At 45.8% G+C, this 18,473-nt stretch overlaps 2 protein-coding genes across 3 annotated transcripts in view; both read left to right on the forward strand.

Annotated features, from left to right (window-relative positions):
• Positions 1-4,725, forward strand: part of LOC116944867 (guanine nucleotide exchange factor VAV3-like) — a 47,755-nt gene extending 43,030 nt beyond the window's left edge. The window contains exons 24-28 of the mRNA XM_032958710.2: positions 322-438; positions 1,130-1,217; positions 2,356-2,488; positions 3,063-3,205; positions 4,546-4,725. Of these exons, the coding sequence (XP_032814601.1) occupies positions 322-438; positions 1,130-1,217; positions 2,356-2,488; positions 3,063-3,205; positions 4,546-4,590 (526 nt within the window). The 3' untranslated portion in view covers positions 4,591-4,725. The remainder of the gene's footprint in view (positions 1-321; positions 439-1,129; positions 1,218-2,355; positions 2,489-3,062; positions 3,206-4,545) is intronic.
• A 4,603-nt stretch (positions 4,726-9,328) lies between these two features.
• LOC116944868 (E3 ubiquitin-protein ligase COP1) overlaps positions 9,329-18,473 on the forward strand; it is a 32,576-nt gene continuing 23,431 nt past the window's right edge. For both annotated transcript variants that reach the window (XM_032958711.2, XM_032958712.2), the window contains exons 1-5: positions 9,329-9,449; positions 10,021-10,241; positions 13,628-13,687; positions 18,123-18,220; positions 18,362-18,426. In XM_032958711.2, the coding sequence (XP_032814602.1) occupies positions 9,444-9,449; positions 10,021-10,241; positions 13,628-13,687; positions 18,123-18,220; positions 18,362-18,426 (450 nt within the window). In that variant the 5' untranslated portion in view covers positions 9,329-9,443. The remainder of the gene's footprint in view (positions 9,450-10,020; positions 10,242-13,627; positions 13,688-18,122; positions 18,221-18,361; positions 18,427-18,473) is intronic.

Raw genomic sequence — 18,473 nt, forward strand, 5'->3', positions numbered from 1 at the left:
GGGCAGTCGGATGGCCGCGACTTAAAATCCTGGTTCGTGGTTGACTCAGCCCATTATCACTCGAGGGTCGATACAATAGGTACCACAGTGTGGGGGAAGTCAACAGTGGTTGTTGCCCCGTGGATACGCTCTCCCCCGCCATAGGGAAGTGCAATTTCCAGCTTTAACTCGGGGGCCCGTGAACGGGAGTCGAACACCGCCTCCTCGACGCTCATTCGTATGTACGTTGCGAAAGAAGTTCAACTTACACGGGTGCACACGTGCACTTGCGCCGGAACTCGCTCAGACTCGACAATGATAACGTTCGGCTCCGGGGGGCAGGTTCGCGGAGGTGCTGGAGAGGAGCGCGGCTGGGGACATCCTCATGAGCTGTCCGCATGGGACCTACCTGGTGCGTGGTCGCGTCCGGGACCAGCGCGAGTACGCCATCAGCATCCGGTACGCTTCCCCCCCCCCCCCGCCCGGCCTGCCCTCCACCCCGGTGCCGGCAAAAACGCAGCCACGCCAGACACTTGTGTTCTCAGCACTCGACGTCAGTATCGTCGTCATCATCGTCGTCGTCATCGTCGTCATCATCATCATTGTCGTCACATTCATCATTGTCTTCATCATTGTCATTGTCGTCATTGTCATCACCGTCGTCATTGTCATCATCGTCACCATCATCCATGATTTTCGGGTGTGATTGTGTAGCGATCAGGCCAAATTATTGTCATGCAACCGCCCAACACAGCCAAACAAATTCAATTGTCGCGCGGTGTGCACAAGCATTTAACAACGCGTTATTTATTATCGTTTGAGACTACTCAGCGACGATGAGTTGAAGGACAATTCTCAAAACGCAAACAAGCGATTTTTAGATGCAAAATGTTCGCTTGAAACTGCATCAAGCATTCTCTCAGGTCATCTGAGGTTGCTGCCAAGATATATTTTGTCCGGATCAGTACGTGCCCTAACTGAAATAACGTGCGGTAGAGCCCAAAAACACATCGAGGTGCTTTGGTAACTTCTGCTGCTGACAAAAGTGTTCAGCCGCCCTGGGTGTCCTCTCGCCAAATGGGAATTTCCCCCTGTGGAGGGTTCTCCCGCGAGTGAAATTCATGCTTCGCCTGCGTCTGTGCTTTCCCAGGCACAACGACGAGGTGAAGCACATCAAGATCGTGGCCAAGGAAGGAAAGTTCCATATCACCGAGACCAAGCGCTTCAAGAGCCTCGTGGTGAGTCTCAGCCCCTGCTTGGAGCTGCCAACCACGACGTTTGACTTGGACGGGTCGCGACGCTGAACCCCCTCTCACCCCAACCCTGGAACGGTGACGCTCGTTGCAGAGTTTTCGCGGTTCGAATTCCAGCGACCGACCCGGTGTGTGTGTAGCTTGCGCGGTCACGGTCCAAAATTAGCGAAATGTTCCGCAAATTACTCAATTGGGTTGTGGCAGGACCGTCCTGAAAAAAGTGTCATGAGACTCGGCGAGGCTTTCCTGGGCAAGCAAGCGCAATCATAATGGGAATGATGCAACGGTTTATTTTCCTTTTTTTTAATTATTGCTATTAATTCAACAATAGGACAATATCCCTCCATCTCTAATGTCGCGGTATTCGTAGCATAGTGTGCTAACCACTGTGCCACCGCTCTCCATTTTTACACAAAGACCCATATAGCTTTCATAGACTAATGGGGCAAGTGTTGAGCGGTGGCACAGTGGTTATTGCGCTACGCCATGTACTCGGTGATATAAGTTCGACTCCAGCTCACGGCCAACACCAGAAGCGAGTGATATATAGATGGGGACAACACAGTTAAGTCGATCGGCAGGTCGCATATGGTGTGCTAAAACTATTATGCTTTAACAAAAAAATATTGAAATTTGTTTTATTTTATTTTACCAGGTAAGGCCCACTGAGCTGTATAGCTCTTTTTCAGAAGCGACCTGGCCACAAATGATAGCTAAATGATGTGGCTTATCACGTGCAAATTTATAACAGCCAAATACTCTAAACGCACGTTTCTTAACGTGGAGGGAAAAAACCGGAGGACGTGGAGACAAATCCACGGGGCCACGGGGAGAACATGCAAACACCAAATATACTGGCATCAGGGTCGGGATCGAACCCACGACCTCTGTATACCAGGCGAGGTAGTTACCATCTCGTCACCATGGTGCCCCAAGTGTGGGTACCCCCCCCCCCCACCTCTTCCTAGGGCCTAGATAGGCCATCTAGTGGAGGCCCTTCCGCCAGCAGTGGCACGAGGAGACAAATGCAAGGGCTGCTCCTTTACCTGTACGTGTGCGTGCGTAACCTGCCTCACGTGCGCGCGTGACCTGCCCCGCCTGCGTTTCGCCTGTTTGTCTCCAGCAACTGGTCGAGTACTACCAGGTGCACTCGCTCAAGGAGGGCTTCAGCGCGCTGGACACGAACCTCAAGTACCCGTACAAGGGCTCCATGCAGTCTGTCTTGCCGCTTCGCCGGATGCGAGGGCCGGCAGACAGTGAGTGACGCCCCTTTTCCACCGCGCAACCGAGGCCGTGCCGAGCCAGCCCGGTTGCCTTTTTTTTACTTCTACTTTAGTTATACAGTTGCTGAATGCAGACCCAAAGCGTCATAAACCAAGTGTGGATGAGATTAAACAGTGTGCACCGAGTCTTCCACAAGGGTGGAGGAATCCATGAGAGAAGTTCGCAAGAACTGTAACCATGGCAGTAACGATAGCATTGTGATAGCGGGGCAAGTGAGGGTTATAAATATGGTAGCCGCCTGTGCTTAAACTGCGTATGCTGAGTTCATGGTCTCAGTCCAGTCACCAAAGACTGTACAAAAAAATTATCATTTAGAACTGATTTTTAACCATTTTATTTACGTGAAAATATTTTTCCTTTGTATCGTAACAGCTTCTTTATTCAACACAAATCACTCCGTTAGAACAACACGCGCACGCATATATATATACACACGCACGCGCACACAAAAGTTCCAAGTGTCCCATCACCCCTGGTTTTAACAGACCGACCCCCTCGACGCAGGTAACCACACTCTGTTTCTCCCCCTCCGTCTTGGGCGCTCAGAGCCTCAGCCGATCGGCGTCGGCATCGCGCGCTACGACTACGTGGCGCGGGACCGCGCCGAGCTCTCCTTCCGCGAGGGAGACGTCGTCAAGATCTACAGCAAAGGCGTCAATGGCTGGTGGAAGGGAGAGAGCTGCGGACGGGTAGGAGGGAAACGCGTGCGCACTCGCAACGCGCGCAACGCACGCGTTGACGCTAAAAAAAATATTTATTGTTGCCATTAAGGAACACAGAATGCAAAGTGGATTTCAAAAAGAGAGAGAAAAAAAATCCAACGACAGATAACGTGCGTGACAAGCTCTACGTAACGCGCCCTTGACATTAGGGAACGAACGACGGCGTCCGGGCTCGCTGCCCTATCTTTCCGGCGCAAATAGTTTCCACCGTGAAAGTCACTAATTTTCATTTTTAAAAGTTGACTGCTTGTAAATAAGTTTTGCAGAATATAGCCAGTTGGCTCGGAGGTGGAGCGAGAGGCTCGCAATTGTACGGTTGCGAGTTCAAATTCTAGTTGGGGGTTGACTCGGTTCATCATTTTTTCCGGGAATGACAAAATGACTTTGTGGGCAGGCAACAGTGGTTGTCACGTGGGAAGACTCGCCACTACCATAGGAACGAGGAATTTGCACCACTGGCTCAGGGCTATGAACATAAGATGAACGCTGCCCCCCAACGCTCACTTGAGCAGGGAATCAAATTGGCTCTTGTTTCATGTATCTAAAATTAAATGTGCATCGTATGTACAATTTTACATATATGACATCTCAAAAATGTTATGAGATACTCCTCCCCCCCGCCACTTCCCAGCCCCCCCTGGGGGGCCTCTACACACAAATTCAGACGAAATGGTCGCTACGCACAAGGACGTTGATTCCTCCGTGTAATAACATCATCATAATCAGTGTTGTCAAATTTATTTCACACCTGTCACTTGCAAGCACATCAAGACCGACACCAGGTAATGTCTGGTGGGAATATATAGATCCATTGTCGCATATAATTATCCATTAATTAGTTGCAATGCCGAATGTATTTTTTTCAGTGGTGGATCTCAAGTAAGCCTATGACCAAATCACCTGTAACGTGCCCGATCTTGTCAGACTTCTAATGCTAAGCAGGGTTGAGCCTGCATATTGCTTGGATGGGTTAGCACCATGCACGAACAGGTTGTCATAGGTGGCTATGGGGTTACGTGGTCAGCAGTAGAGAGCAAAGCAGCAAAATCCATTGCTGCACTGCACTATGCTCCAACGTCTATGCTCCCCACCTTCACCATCCCGTACTGACCAGCACGGTGAATTATGGCCAAATAGCCCCAAGATCTGCCCAGCGCTGGGATGTCCCTCGCCAAGCAATGGGGCTGTATGTGTATATCTCTGCCGTAATTATTTTAACCTTGTGTTCATTTTCAAGAGGCAGCGACCCACCCCCCCCCCCCCCCCAAGTGTACTAACATTAAACACTGCCCCCTCTTTTCTTTCAGTTTGGACTTTTTCCCTTCTCCTACGTGGAAGAAGAAATGCTCTGATGATGTGCGGCGGCCGATTCTGGGAATGTAAATTTAGCTTAACACGTAGAAGGCTTTCGCGTCCAATATTATTCATAATAAAGGTTTTTGGGTTAGATCGCGTTATTTATAAATGTGTCGTAACCCTCCACCACCCGACACGGCCAATCAGCAAAAAATGTGTCACGTTGACAAAAGACAATTAGTTCACTACTTTAGCCCACCGGTGTGTTGAAGAGTGAATCCACAACATTTACAGTTTGAGTACGACGTTTTGCTGGTAATTACATCCAGCATCATCGGGCAATTCGCCAGAATGGTAAAGCCCTCACTTGCTCCCGGTCTTAAATAGAGCAGCAGCAGGGTGACGTCATCATTTAACTCATTCAGGTGCAGTGATTTGAGGCGGAGGGGGGGGTATTGTAATTAGTTGTAATGTGTGTTATTGTGATTATATGCTACGTTAGTAATCCGTTAATTAGTATGTGTTTCCCCTATAAGGAATTGTAATATGTATTGTTTAATTACCAGCGAAACGTCGTACTCAAACTGTAAATGTTGTGGATTCACTCTTCAACACACCGGTGGGCTAAAGTAGTGAACTATTTGTCTTTTGTCAACGTGACACTTTTTTGCTGAATGGCCGTGTCGGGTGGTGGAGGGTTACGACACATTTATAAATAACGCGATCTAACCCAAAAACCTTTATTATGAGTAAATTTAGCTATCGTGCGGTGTCCCATGAGGCTGCTCCCCTCCAATTTTTTTTACTTTTTTCCCCGTTCATGTCGTCCCCTCGTTACGTTTCAAGACCAGCATTCAACGGGCACTTCCGGCCCAGGTGTGTGGCCGACGTGCCGGTCTCAAGCTAAACGCACTCCGAGATGCTGTTTTTAATGTACATTGGTTGTGCACATTGCGCCGCGGCCCTGCGTGGGTGCAGAGGTGCTCATTGGCCAATGAGCATCGCCGTCCAGGGAGTCGGTGGCGAAGATGGTCGCCGGCGTCGGAGCGGCGCGCCCCCCCCCCCCCCCCCGCGGCAACGTACGGCCCTGTTACTCGGCGAGTACCGGACGCCGAGACGCTCGCGGGGATTGGACGCGCGGCACGGGATCGGAGTCGATCCGTTCGACAAATCACACAGACGCGTACGCGTTAAACATGATCTATATATGAGCGGCGGAAAGGAAATGACGAGAACTCTACATGAAGACCTTTTTTTTCTGCGTGCGTAAATATGTATATGCCCGTTTTGTAAATAGTACGAGGGCGCGAGGGAAAGGTGGCGATGCAAGGGTGGACATTGTGGTCTGGGAAATCTGCCAATTGGAGACATTTTTGCCATAATCGGTTCGCGTGATCCCTGCAACCTCTCGTGGCCGTGACTTTCGACGCAGTCTCAGACACAAATTTGATTCGACAATTGAATTGCGACTCGGTTCCTTGCATCTCAAGGAGGGGGGCAATTTAATAATGTCACTAGTGGCTTGTAAGTGACATTAAGCCATCATGATGGTGACTATTTTGGCATGGTAATTGCAAAATTCACAGGTGAGGTGCGGGGAAAAAAAACATTAATTTACAGAACGGTCACGGATATGAAGATCTGATGGCACTTTACTGCGGTTAGTGCCCTGTAGTTTTAGAAAAAAACATTGGCTGTGTCTACACCTGGTTTAATCTCTTAAGGGATTTCGACAGCCATAAGACCTGTTGGCTTTCATTCAAGTTCACTATTTCTGTGACACACTGCCTTCGACCGTCACCTGTTTCGAGGGTCCAGACTCTTGGTCTTTACAAACTGCACGTAAGTGCCAATGGAAATGTCTCCCTTGGCAATTTTCTCAATCAGTTTCCCCCTCATCAGAACACCCCATCCGGTTTAGAGCCAACTGCAATCCCATGACATTGTGCAACACTGCAGCAAAACATTTGATGTTGTTAACGTCCCTGGTTGTAAAAAAAAGAAAAAAATATCCACTAATGGTTTTTGTGTTACTAATGCATGAAGCCGAATATATTAATTTTAACTGTTCCTTTTTTTTAATCGCTACCATGAAATTTAAGTATTAAATTATAACACGAACGTTTTGTTTACGTGCGAGTTTACGAATGTTGTCCCGTTTGCTTAAAGTGTACATAGTTTCGCGTCTTACAAAGTGACGCTTTTTGTTTTCCTGAATAATATGAGAAGTGCATTACAGAGAAATAAATGTTAACACAAGCGTTTTTTTAATTTATAAATTCTACCATTTTGTTCCGTAATCGTTTAAAGTAACGTGTATAAAGGTATGATGACATGCCAGTGTCCTGTTTTAAAGGGATTTCTTTAAAATGTGTTGTTTTTTTTTTGTTTTGTTTAAATGACGCCGTTTTACATTGCCCTCTGCCACCTCGCAGTTGTTCACGGATGTACAATAAAAAACTCCCCCCATAGGTGCCTTCTGCTGGCTGACCACATCGTGCATGGTATAATCAGGGCCCAATTACGTTTGATGGGGGCCCTGGGCTGGTACCGCTTGGAGAGGTGGGGGGGGCCCTGTTTATATTACTCGGTTCATACCCTCGACAGCTTCACTGCCAACAACGCATGAGGGCCGCACACAAACATTTGCTATTTATCTCCGTTATTACGAATTGTAAGGTATAGTTCAATGTTAAAGTGAACAAAACCCCTTTGCTTTTGGCCACGTAACTGGTGGCAACATAGCCATGTTATTGTGACGGTATTGCATTTCACCCGTTATGAATCTAACTTCATGCATGGAGGCCCCGAGTCTCAGACCCTGGGCAGCAGTACCTAAAGCAACTGCATTCAACCAGCTCTGGGTATTATGCGAATATGATTTTTTTTTAATTTGTCTACTTCATTAATCGCTAACAGCTTCTTAAATCGCTTTATCTGCCTTCGTGTGTAACTCATAGGCGTTCGACCGAAGCCCATGTTTATACTGATGCACATCGAGATGGAATGAACTGTACTTTGTACAAACAAAATTAAAATGTTTTGTTAAAAGCCACCAAGAAGTTGAATGTGTTCATGTTAGGCAATCTCAGTTACACTTGTCACGCAGTCCGTCTAAATGTTTCAAATACCAGTGTATTGGATTTAATTATCGTGAAGTTTTGTTTTATCACGACAGCCCTCCACGCACTCTCCTACCTCTCCTCTCACCCTACTCCCCTCCACTCTCCTACCCCTCCTCTCACCCTACTCCCCTCCACTCTCCTACCTCTCCTCTCTACTCCCCACCACTCTCCTACCTCTCCTCTCACCCTACTCCCCTCCACTCTCCTACCTCTCCTGTCACCCTACTCCCCTCCACTCTCCAACCCCTCCTCTCACCCTACTCCCCTCCACTCTCCTACCTCTCCTATCACTCTACTCCCCTCCACTCTCCTACCTCTCCTCTCACCCTACTCCCCTCCACTCTCCTACCCCTCCTCTCACTCTCCTACCTCTCCTCTCACTCTACTCCCCTCCACTCTCCTACCTCTCCTGTCACCCTACTCCCCACCACTCTCCTACCTCTCCTCTCACTCTCCTACCTCTCCTCTCACTCTACTCCCCTCCACTCTCCTACCTCTCCTGTCACCCTACTCCCCTCCACTCTCCTACCTCTCCTGTCACCCTACTCCCCTCCACTCTCCTACCTCTCCTCTCACCCTACTCCCCTCCACTCTCCTACCCCTCCTCTCACTCTCCTACCCTCCACTCTCCTACCTCTCCTGTCACTCTACTCCCCTCCACTCTCCTACCTCTCCTGTCACCCTACTCCCCTCCACTCTCCTACCCCTCCTCTCACTCTCCTACCTCTCCTCTCACCCTACTCCCCTCCACTCTCCTACCTCTCGCTACACAGTGGGAGGTCACTCATTCCTCCCTGCTCTCGACTCTCTTGCCCCTATCTATTCAAATCCAGGGCTCAGGACATTCGTCGTTTTTCCTGTAGTACATTGAACGTCTCTCGCCATAAATAAAATGGCCCAAATTGTCAAGCGGTCAGCAACAAACAGCAGTCTCAGATTTGTAATATCAAGGCGTCCACGCGTTTATTGAATTGACAAAGGTTGAAAGAGCTTGGGGGTGGGGGGGGGAGAGACAATGGGAGAGGGATGGATATAGAAGTGGGGAGCGCTTTATCTACCAGCGGATACATCACAAGTGATGGTTTGTGCCCTGTTATTGTACAATACATAAACCAGTACTGTGACACGTGGTCCAGATGTCTTGTGATGCCCCCCACCCCTCCCCCATTTAAGTCTCTAAAACGTTATATTTTTTAAAAGTCAGGTTTATTTAAAATAAGTAAATATGAAAAGAGAAAACAAGTTTGGTGGGTACAATTTGACTTGACGGTCACACAGACATTTAGACCACCCCTGTAGAATCGACACTAAATCGATAACCAAACTCGTTGAATCGAACGCGGCATGAATCGATAATTAATCGATTACCCCTCGTAGAGCTTGCCGGCGGGGGGGGGGCATCGTTGACGTCACCGCGCGAGACCCAATTAGAGTCGGCGGTCGCCATCTTAGGCAGGAGTTAACTTTGATACAAATTCGATTTTGTATTTTTCTTTCTTATTCATTACGGATTTGTCTGTCGCTCAAAAGCCACCAGGGGACCAATGGTATTAACGATAAATTTAAAACTGTTTCATCGGGGGAGGATTAAAAACAAACAAGAAAAAAACCTATTTATCCGGCCCCATGGCGTACAGCGTGTTCTCCAACTCTTATCCGCTCGAGCGCTCTTACCTGGCCCGTGCGACACCGCAATCCGACAAAGTTCTTTACCTACACGCGAATCCCTCCCCATCATTGAGCTCAGAAGATCTTTGTTGCGTTTCATTCAAGGCAATTTGACCATGAGGGTAAACTTAAAACTTTGCCTTCCTCGTATAAGCACGCGCCGCCAGTGCCGTCGACGATTGTGACTGGTTTTTTAAGTTGTTGTATTATTTGTGCTTTTTTGTTGTTGTTGGCACCACAACGAAAGCAAACACTCTGTTATAGACAAATTAGTTGTTTTATTTTTATTATTTCCCTTCTACGTGACTTTACCGAAAGAACCAAGAAGATGAATCCCTGCAGTCACGAAAGCTTTAAATCGAAACATTAATTTATAATTTGAACCTTATTTTTTTAAAGTGCTGCGCTTGAGATTGTGACGTCATCGGCTCGCCCCTAAGCCAATCGGATCGCTCAGAAGTCGCGGCGGCTTCACGCGCCAGTCACGTGGTCCCCCCGCTCGGATTAGTCCACTTTGTTCTCGGCGCGGGGGGGGGCGGTTGGGATCCACGCCAGGGCCTCGACCGAGTCGCCTGTAGCGTGGTGGTAGGGGGGGTGTAGACGTTTGCCTCTTTTCTCCTTAACGGCGTTTTAATTACAATAACAAGTAATGTATTACTGTCATTGTTAACGCCTCGCATGCATCTCTGACAGACCTCGGCGATGTCGACGGCGTCGGTGACGGGGTCCGGCTCTTCGTCGGGCCCCGGCTCAAGTCGCCAAGCCTCGGCCAGCTCTTCGGCCGGAGCCTCGGGCTCGTCTAGCGGGGCGGCCGGGAGAGGCACGCCTCGAGGCGGCCAGCGGAAGCGGCCGCAAGCGCCCATCTACAACGGCCTCGTGAACTCGTACGAAGACAAGAATAACGACTTCGTGTGGTGGGTTTAATGCGCGCGGGCGGCGTGGCGGTTGTTAACTGTTAATTTGTATATGCGACAGAACCCCTTGGCCAATCTACTCCTGGATGAAGGCCTCTAAAACTACGCAGTGTCGCTCCATGCGAATTGTTTGTCCATACTGCACCACGCTGGTCAGTGCGTGTTTGGGAAGTACTTAGGGGGGGGGCTGGGCAGGACTGGTTCAGGTATCGCTTGCCCACCGGTGTACAGGGAGTCCCTAGCAACAATTGTAGGGTTTTTTATCGTTTAAGTGCTGCACTGCCGTGGATTGAGTGGTTACGGTGCTCCGTGAGCCCCGGTTTTTTTTTTCCCCCCCGAGTTTGATTCCAGGCAACGGCTCAGTGCCGAGAGAGAGAAAGAGAGAGAAAGATGCCTCGAACCGGTTCTGGAACTTGGCTTCTGTACAAAGCCGCAAATGAAGCAGCAGCGAGTGCTGTAGGATGATCAAACAAACATCATCGTGGCCGGGCAGGCGGCAGGGTGTGGGTGTGGGGAGGCACTCAGCCACCAGTTGATCATTGGCATGGCTTTTGGTCATTTAAAGACCCTTGTACGAAATCGGTGAGACGCTTTACTTAAAAAAGTATTTACGTTATTGTTTTAATGCAGTATTGATTGTGCTTAGTTTGTGTTTATGTTCGGTGGGTAAATGACAATAACGACGTTAATTGCTTATGTTTATCCAGGGATGCTTAATTTAGTTTCAAGGATATTTTAAAAGTGTGGCAACGGTACTAACATTGCAATTGGACTCGTTCCGTCACTCCAGTCTACTTTTACAGTGAAATTATTCGACAAATTTTGCAAAAAGTTATGTTTGCTAGTCCCGCATTTGCATTGTTTTTAAAATAATTGTTGGCGCTTTACAGGGCAGACTGGACTTGTACTAAAAATGTATTATTTTTAACAGTTTTTTTTATCCTATAATAACGACAACAAAGTATTCGTGTTTCCAAGGAACATTTTATCGGGGACATTGGAGCTCGGTAGCGTTCTAATACATCATTACTATAATTGCTATAGCTGTGTAATTGCTTTAGTGGATGCTCTATTAGTCCTAAAAGCTAAAGCTCTTTGATGTCTCAGTGTGCTGAAGTTGCCACAGCTATCTGTCCTCGAGCAGTGGTTCTTAACCTTTACTGCAACCTTGCACCAAATTGGTTCTCTATTGTATTTTTATAACGTTAATAAATACATCGGTTTGATGAAACAAAGTAGTAGTACTTACGTGCCCGTCCTTAAGTATGTGTTTCAACGATTTACCTTTAAAAAAAAATCTGGCCATGTCTCGCACCCCCAGAAAGGTCATCTCGCATCCCCAGGAGGTGCCCAGGTTAAGAACCACTGTCCTAGAGCATTTTCTGTGTGGAGTACTTTATTGGCAAATCATAGCTATAGAATCTTAATTGTCCGACTGTGTCAGCTGTTTAGTTTGTTCATAATGCTCTTCATCTGTTAAAGCCTAAGTGAGCGACAAGACTACATAGTATATATGATGCTGTATAAACATCAAATATTTTTGTTGTATAAAAGAAGGATCTTGCATGAGGATGTTTGACCAAATCCATAATATAGGTTTTTTTTTGGGTTAGATCGCGTAAATGTAAATGTTTCGATTTAAAGCTTTCGTGACTGCAAGGATTCATCTTCTTTGGTTCTTTCGGTAAAGTCACGTGGAATGAGAATAAAATAATATATTAATAAAATAAAATAACACAATAAAATTCTCACGACGTTTCGGCCACAACACAAGTGGCCTTCATCAGGTGAAGGGACGAGACTGTCTCGAGGACAGCGCTGGAGCGAACACAGCCAAGCTCAGACTCCGGGATAAGAAGGCTCAACTAATCGAGTCTCTCACCTTTCTGAAGAGATGCCGCGACTCTAAGCTTAAAGGTCGCGGTCTGAGCTTGGCTGTGTTCGCTCCAGCGCTGTCCTCGAGACAGTCTGGTACCTTCACCTGATGAAGGCCACTTGTGTTGTGGCCGAAACGTCGTGAGAATTTTATTGTGTTATTTTATTAATTTATTATTTTATTCTCATTCTACGTGACTTTACCGAAAGAACCAAAGAAAATGAAAATGTGTTTTGACTTAAAGCTTTCGTGACTGTAGGGATTCATATTCTTGGTTATTTTGGTAAAGTCACGTAGAAGAGAAACAATAAAATAATAAAAATATAAAACATTGTTTTAAAAAATATAAAACATTGTTTTATATTTTATTGTTTGACTTTACCGAAATAACGAAAAACATTCAAGAGCCTGTGAAATTGGCCCTAACCTCCTTCCCCTCTCCATAAAATCCCTGTTGGCCCACACGCGCACACTGCAGTGAGCAGTGATTGCTAGAGGTGACTCGCGTATATTACATACTAATGCGTCCGGACACAGACTAGAAACGCACACATGCAGACTAAATGCAGCCACACAAAGACCCAAAGACCACACACACATGCAGATTACATGCAGACACACAGAGATTACACAGACGCGTCAAAACAAGATACAAAACACCTACTCGCAGACTAAATTAGACACGCACACCCATACACAAATATACATGTCGGCACACAATTTGTATGTGTACATGTATTTATGTATGTGGGTGGGGAGCGGTAGCGTAGCTGTTAGCGCGCTGCGCTACGAACCTGGCGACCCGAGTTCGATTCCCGCTTGCGGCCAACACCAGTGACGATTATTTGAACCAACCCTGGGCCTCCCCTAGGTCGACTCAGCCTTAAACGAGCACCTGGGGCAGTGTGTAAACATCACCACTGGGGAGACGAAGGCGGCCGGGCGTGGTGTTGGCCACCCACCCCCTCGTTTGCCGTGCCGGCCTTCATAGGTGCTCGCAAACAGCACTTGCCCAACAGTCTGTACTGGCTATATGGGGGATATTTGTTTTTGTGTATGTGCACACATAAAACAAGACGCGTCTCCCACCATAGCCCTTTTTAGTTTGTTGGGGAAAGTGCTGTTAGGGAGCATCTATGAAGGCTGGTTGGGCTGTCAGAGTTCTATGAAGTGGTAGCCAAGAGTTGGGCTGGAAGAAACTCAGGTAGCTGGATCACCTGAATAAGAAGAGTAGTGCGTTGATATTCAGATGTGGTTCCATTATGTTTCATACTCATCCAAACATATTTTCTTAAAGCATTATTGATGAAGGCAGGGAATGACTTTAAATGAATGGCAGCAACTACATGTAATGATTTATGTTGACAGACGTGGCGTCGGTTATATCAACAAATGTTGATCGGCATTGAGAGCTGAAAGTCCCATGACATTGTGATGCAAGGGCTGTGTTGGAAACTCTTCCTTTGTTGCCAATGTCTGTTTGTCTCCCTTTGTGCTGTTGCATTTTCAGCCCCATCTGTTTCGACATGATAGAAGAGGCGTACATTACCAAGTGTGGCCACAGCTTCTGGTATGTGCTTCTGCTTGGAGGAGAATTGCTGATGTTCACTTGCACGGGCCGCACGCCCGAGATTAAATCGTATGCGGCAGGCAGCAGTGATCGCTTCAGTGCTCGTACATGTATGTTGATAAATAAAGGATATCGTGCAATGTACCTCGTGGCACTGGATAGTTGTTTTTGTAAGAAAAGAAATGGCATCGCGCAATGTTATATTACATTTAGGTGCCTCATACATACTTAGTACGCTATGCATGGTCTGTGTGGGATGCGGTAGTGTAGTGGTTAGCGGTAGTGTCGTAGTTAGTGTACTGTGCTACGAACCTGGCGACCAGAGTTCGATTCACGCTCATGGCTAATACCCGTGACGAATATCTGAACCATACCTGGGCCACCCACCACATCACGTACAACAGTACCGGCCTTCATAGGTCCTTGCTAACAACACTTACCCCAACAGCCCTTTAAGGCTTAATAGGCGGTCTTTGTATTTGTATTCTTAAGACTGTTTCGAGGATAGGAATGGCTGGAGGGCTCAGGTTGCTAAGGTCGGGTCAGAGTTCCAAGCCAGCACTGCCGAGATATTCTGGGTTTATAACTGGGCATCCATCCATGTTTTAACCTTGGTCTCCCATCTAGCTGGCTAATGGTCAAATCCTGATTGCAAGTGACAGCACTATATAAATCCTTCATATTAAATTAGCTTTTTAACTAAATTCTGCTTAACACGTCGGCTTTTGCGACCAATATCCATAATAGAGGTTTTTGGGGTAGATCGCGTAAATATATAAATGTGTCGCTAAAACCTGCCACCACCCGACAGCCAACTAGTAAGGGTTGTCGCGTAAACAGAACATGCCAATTCGTCACTAGTACAGCACACCGGTGTGTTGGAGAGCAAAGCCACAACATTTACAATCTGAGTACGACGTTTCGCCAATAATTACAACTAGCTTCATCAGGCGACAGACAGATTTGTGGAGAAGTCCACCTGTTGCGTTCCTTATATAGAGGCGAAGATGTGGTGACCACGCTTGCACAATGTGGGGGGGATTTACTGAGGCAACGTACATTATGCATGTGCATTATGCAGGCCCTCTGAACTTGTCCTTCCTGTCTATTGTGTTTATTACCAACGGTAATCCCTATTGAAGTACGCTGCCCTTTGTAGGCATGCATTTAAATAATATATTATTTGATGATTCGCTTCCACGCAGCACTAAGGCGGTAGCTATCCCAACGGTTAAAGTTATTTTAATTTCTTTCAATTTCGATAGATTATCTAATTAGGCTTGGCCAGTAGTAGCTCGTTTTGCACAACACTTCAATATTATCAAAATCAATTGAGTGTCCTTGTTGGCAGGCGTGTTCTGATACTGCTGACAGTTGTATTTGGGAGAATTTAATATTCCTCTGATGTTCTTTTAGTCTCGTGCTGATAATTCGTCCTGTTTGCCCAACATAACATTTACCAGACATGCAGTTAATCCTGTACACACCTTCTTTCGATAGCTTCGGTAATACATCTTTTTCAATGCTCTTGCTATTGAAACTGCCCAAGTAATTAAAACGATTAAAATACCGATCATTGCGGGAGTAACTGATAAACTATCCAGATGTTTGTAAAAACAAAATATCCGAGTCAGATTTGGCACGGTACATAAAATACAGAAATTAATTTCTGCTACAAAAGATGTATTACCGAAGTTATCAACAGCTGGTTTGTACAAGATTAAGTGCACGTGTGGTATATGTTATGTTGGGCAAACAGGACGAATGATCAGCACGAGACTAAAAGAACATCAGAGAAATATTAAATTCTCCCAAATACAACTGTCAGCAGTAGCAGAACACGCGTGTCAACAAGGACACTCATTTGATTTTTATAATGTTGACGTGTTGTGCAAAATTAGCTACTGCTGGCCAAGACTAATTAGAGAATCTATCGAAATTGAAACGAAATCAAAATAACTTTAACCGTTCGGATAGCTACCGCCTTAGTGCTGCGTGGAAGCAAATAATCAAATAATACATTATTTAAATGCATGCCTACAAAGGGCAGCGTACTTCAATAGGGATTACTGTTGGTAGGGCTATTTTAATAAACACAATAGACAGGAAAGGACAAGTTTCAAAGGGCCTGCATATAATGCACATGCATAATGTACGTTGCCTCAGTAATCCCCCCCCCACATTGTGCAAGAGCACAGAAGCGTGGTCACCACATCTACGCCTCTATATAAGGAACGAAACAGTAAGATTTCACAAATCTGGCTGTCGCCTGATGAAGCTAGTTGTAATTACTGGCGAAACGTCGTACTCCGATTGTAAATGTTGTGACTTGGCTCTCCAACACACCGGTGTGCTGTACTAGTGACGAATTGGCCACGTTCTGTTTACGTAACGACCCTTACTAGTTGGCTGTGTCGGGTGGTGGCGGGTTTTAACGACACATATTTACGCGATCTAACCCAAAAATCTCTTTTGGATAAATTCAGCTTATTTCAGCGAAGAGAATTAAAAGCACAAGTTTGATTGACACGTTGCATAAAGGTGTTGAAGACGATTGCTTGTGTTGCGATCGAAACGTCGTGATATTTTGATTATTTTGATTATTTTTTCTATCTACTTTGCTTTACCGAAAGACTAAAAAAATATAAATGTTGTGCCCCTAGTATGGTTAAAGAGGCTGATTGAAGTGACTTCAGAAGTCGTTCTGTCATATCCCTTTTCACTGCCATTCTCTAAACGGAGGTCCAACTTTAATTTGTCGTCATCTCATAACATGATGCAGATCGAGCAAGGGGGAATTCAATCGGGAGGAGAAAAATCATCGATATGTATACCAGATGGTGTATTTTACATTGTCATCAACATAATTTAGAAAAATATAAACTCGAGTAATATAGTCCCCACAGTGAGATGTATTTACGTGCTTCCAAATGTAAGCTTTTGATAGCAAATATTGGATCTTAAGGAGAGGCTGTGTAATAAAGTTGTGCGAAGTGATGTTGCTGACAATTGTGCTTTGGTGTGCACTGCAAAATAGAGCGCTCACAATTTTCAGTGTGATTAATGATTCATCAAGCCTTGCAAACACCGTTGTGAGTTGTTTACGAAAATTCAGTGTTATCAGTGCATTATAAGATGAAGCCAATCGTTCTGTTAATAAGGAACTACCCTAGGTGTTTTATTTGTTTGTTTTATAGCCAAAGTCTGAGTCCTAAAATGCTTTTGCTGAAATTGTGCCCCATTAACTCTTACTGATAAGCTTTCTTTTCAAAGTACTTCTAAGTTTACTTCTTGCTGAGCAGTAGTACACACACACTCATTTTATTTGGAATGGACCCCATTATTTAGATGGAGTGCATTTGCCAATAATATATGGCAACATTTGTCTTGCGAGCCCTAACTGCTGATGAGACCTCAAACGTGTAAACTGGTCCATAGTTGGTTGAATATGCGTCTGGAAAGCCAGTGAGCATATAGAATATATACATGTGTGGAAACAAAATGTAGTTATTTGTGCATAGTTCTCTACATTTCAAGAGGAATGTATAGTGATGTATCATGATTCCTTCGTGCATTGTTATTTAATATTGAACTTTGCTTGGTTTGCGGGCAGGCACCTTTAAACACTTAGCATTCGCGTGATCGTAATAATGGCCACTTTTTAAAATTGTAATTTTGTGTTAATGAATTAACAGCTGTAGCATTTTTTCAGGCTACATCATAGGTAATTGAATACGTAAGCCATATGCATCGAAGCCAGATGTTTTTTTTACTCCCATTTTAAAAGAGCCCAGTATACGGTGACTTCAATGCCCGACGTATTTTTTCCAGTTTTGTCAGAGAAAGCAGATAGGGTTTGCAGGAAACCTCCTATTAAAACTAACGAATTCACAGCCCTTTTTAATTCACTGCTGGATGGAGGCCTCGCCATGTGTTGTCGGTCGTGGGGGTTGTTTGACTGTACATTGCCACGCTGGTCAGAGTGCTTATTGAAGCTAGTTCTGAGGTCCCAGGACCGGTTTGGATATGACGTGCCACTGATGTTAGCTATGGCCAAGAATCGAACTCGGGCTGCCGGGTTCATCGCATAGTTGCCTAACCACTGCTTCCCACGCTCCTTCCCGTGTTGCCTGGCAACAATTGCGGTTGTGCTGGCTTCGAGGGGTGTGGCACGGTTTGTTTTCGCTCATCCGATAATTGTCGGGAAACTTATTTTGTTCAAGCCAAATGAACGAACGCAGCCCTTTAATTTGGCTTTTGTGCCAGAGTCTCGCCCAGTTGGAGCTAATGCGATGCCGAAATAGTTTGTTATTGCATTCCATTTTTTTTCCACCGTCTGATGAATGCGCGACAATATTCGGTGATTGGTAAATTTTCCAATAATGCTAATAACGATGATTGCCAATTACTTGCCGTTGCATTTTGTCTGTTTCAGTTGCAAATGCATCCGTCGGAGTCTGGAGGAGAATAATCGTTGCCCCAAGTGCAATTACGTCATTGAGAATCCAAACCAGATATTTCCCAACTTCCTCTGTGAGTTGTTTTAAATTATTTTCCTTCCACCTGCATCTTTTGCATATATTTGTTTCACCACAATGCAACACATGCCTTCAACGGTTGATGCTCGCATTATTGAATATTTAACAGCTTTTTTCCATACGCGTTTGTTCGCAGTGAATGAGCTGATCCTGAAGCAGCGTCAGCGGCTTGAGGAGAAGAGAATGAAGATGGAACAACCGGTAAGTGTCCCACGTGCACGTGCCTCGGTTGGAGATGTGCAGGGAAA

This window comes from Petromyzon marinus, chromosome 22 (assembly GCF_048934315.1).
Source record: "Petromyzon marinus isolate PM22_M1 ecotype Great Lakes invasive population chromosome 22, UKy_Petmar_22M1.pri1.0, whole genome shotgun sequence".
Taxonomy (NCBI): Eukaryota; Metazoa; Chordata; class Hyperoartia; order Petromyzontiformes; family Petromyzontidae; genus Petromyzon; species Petromyzon marinus.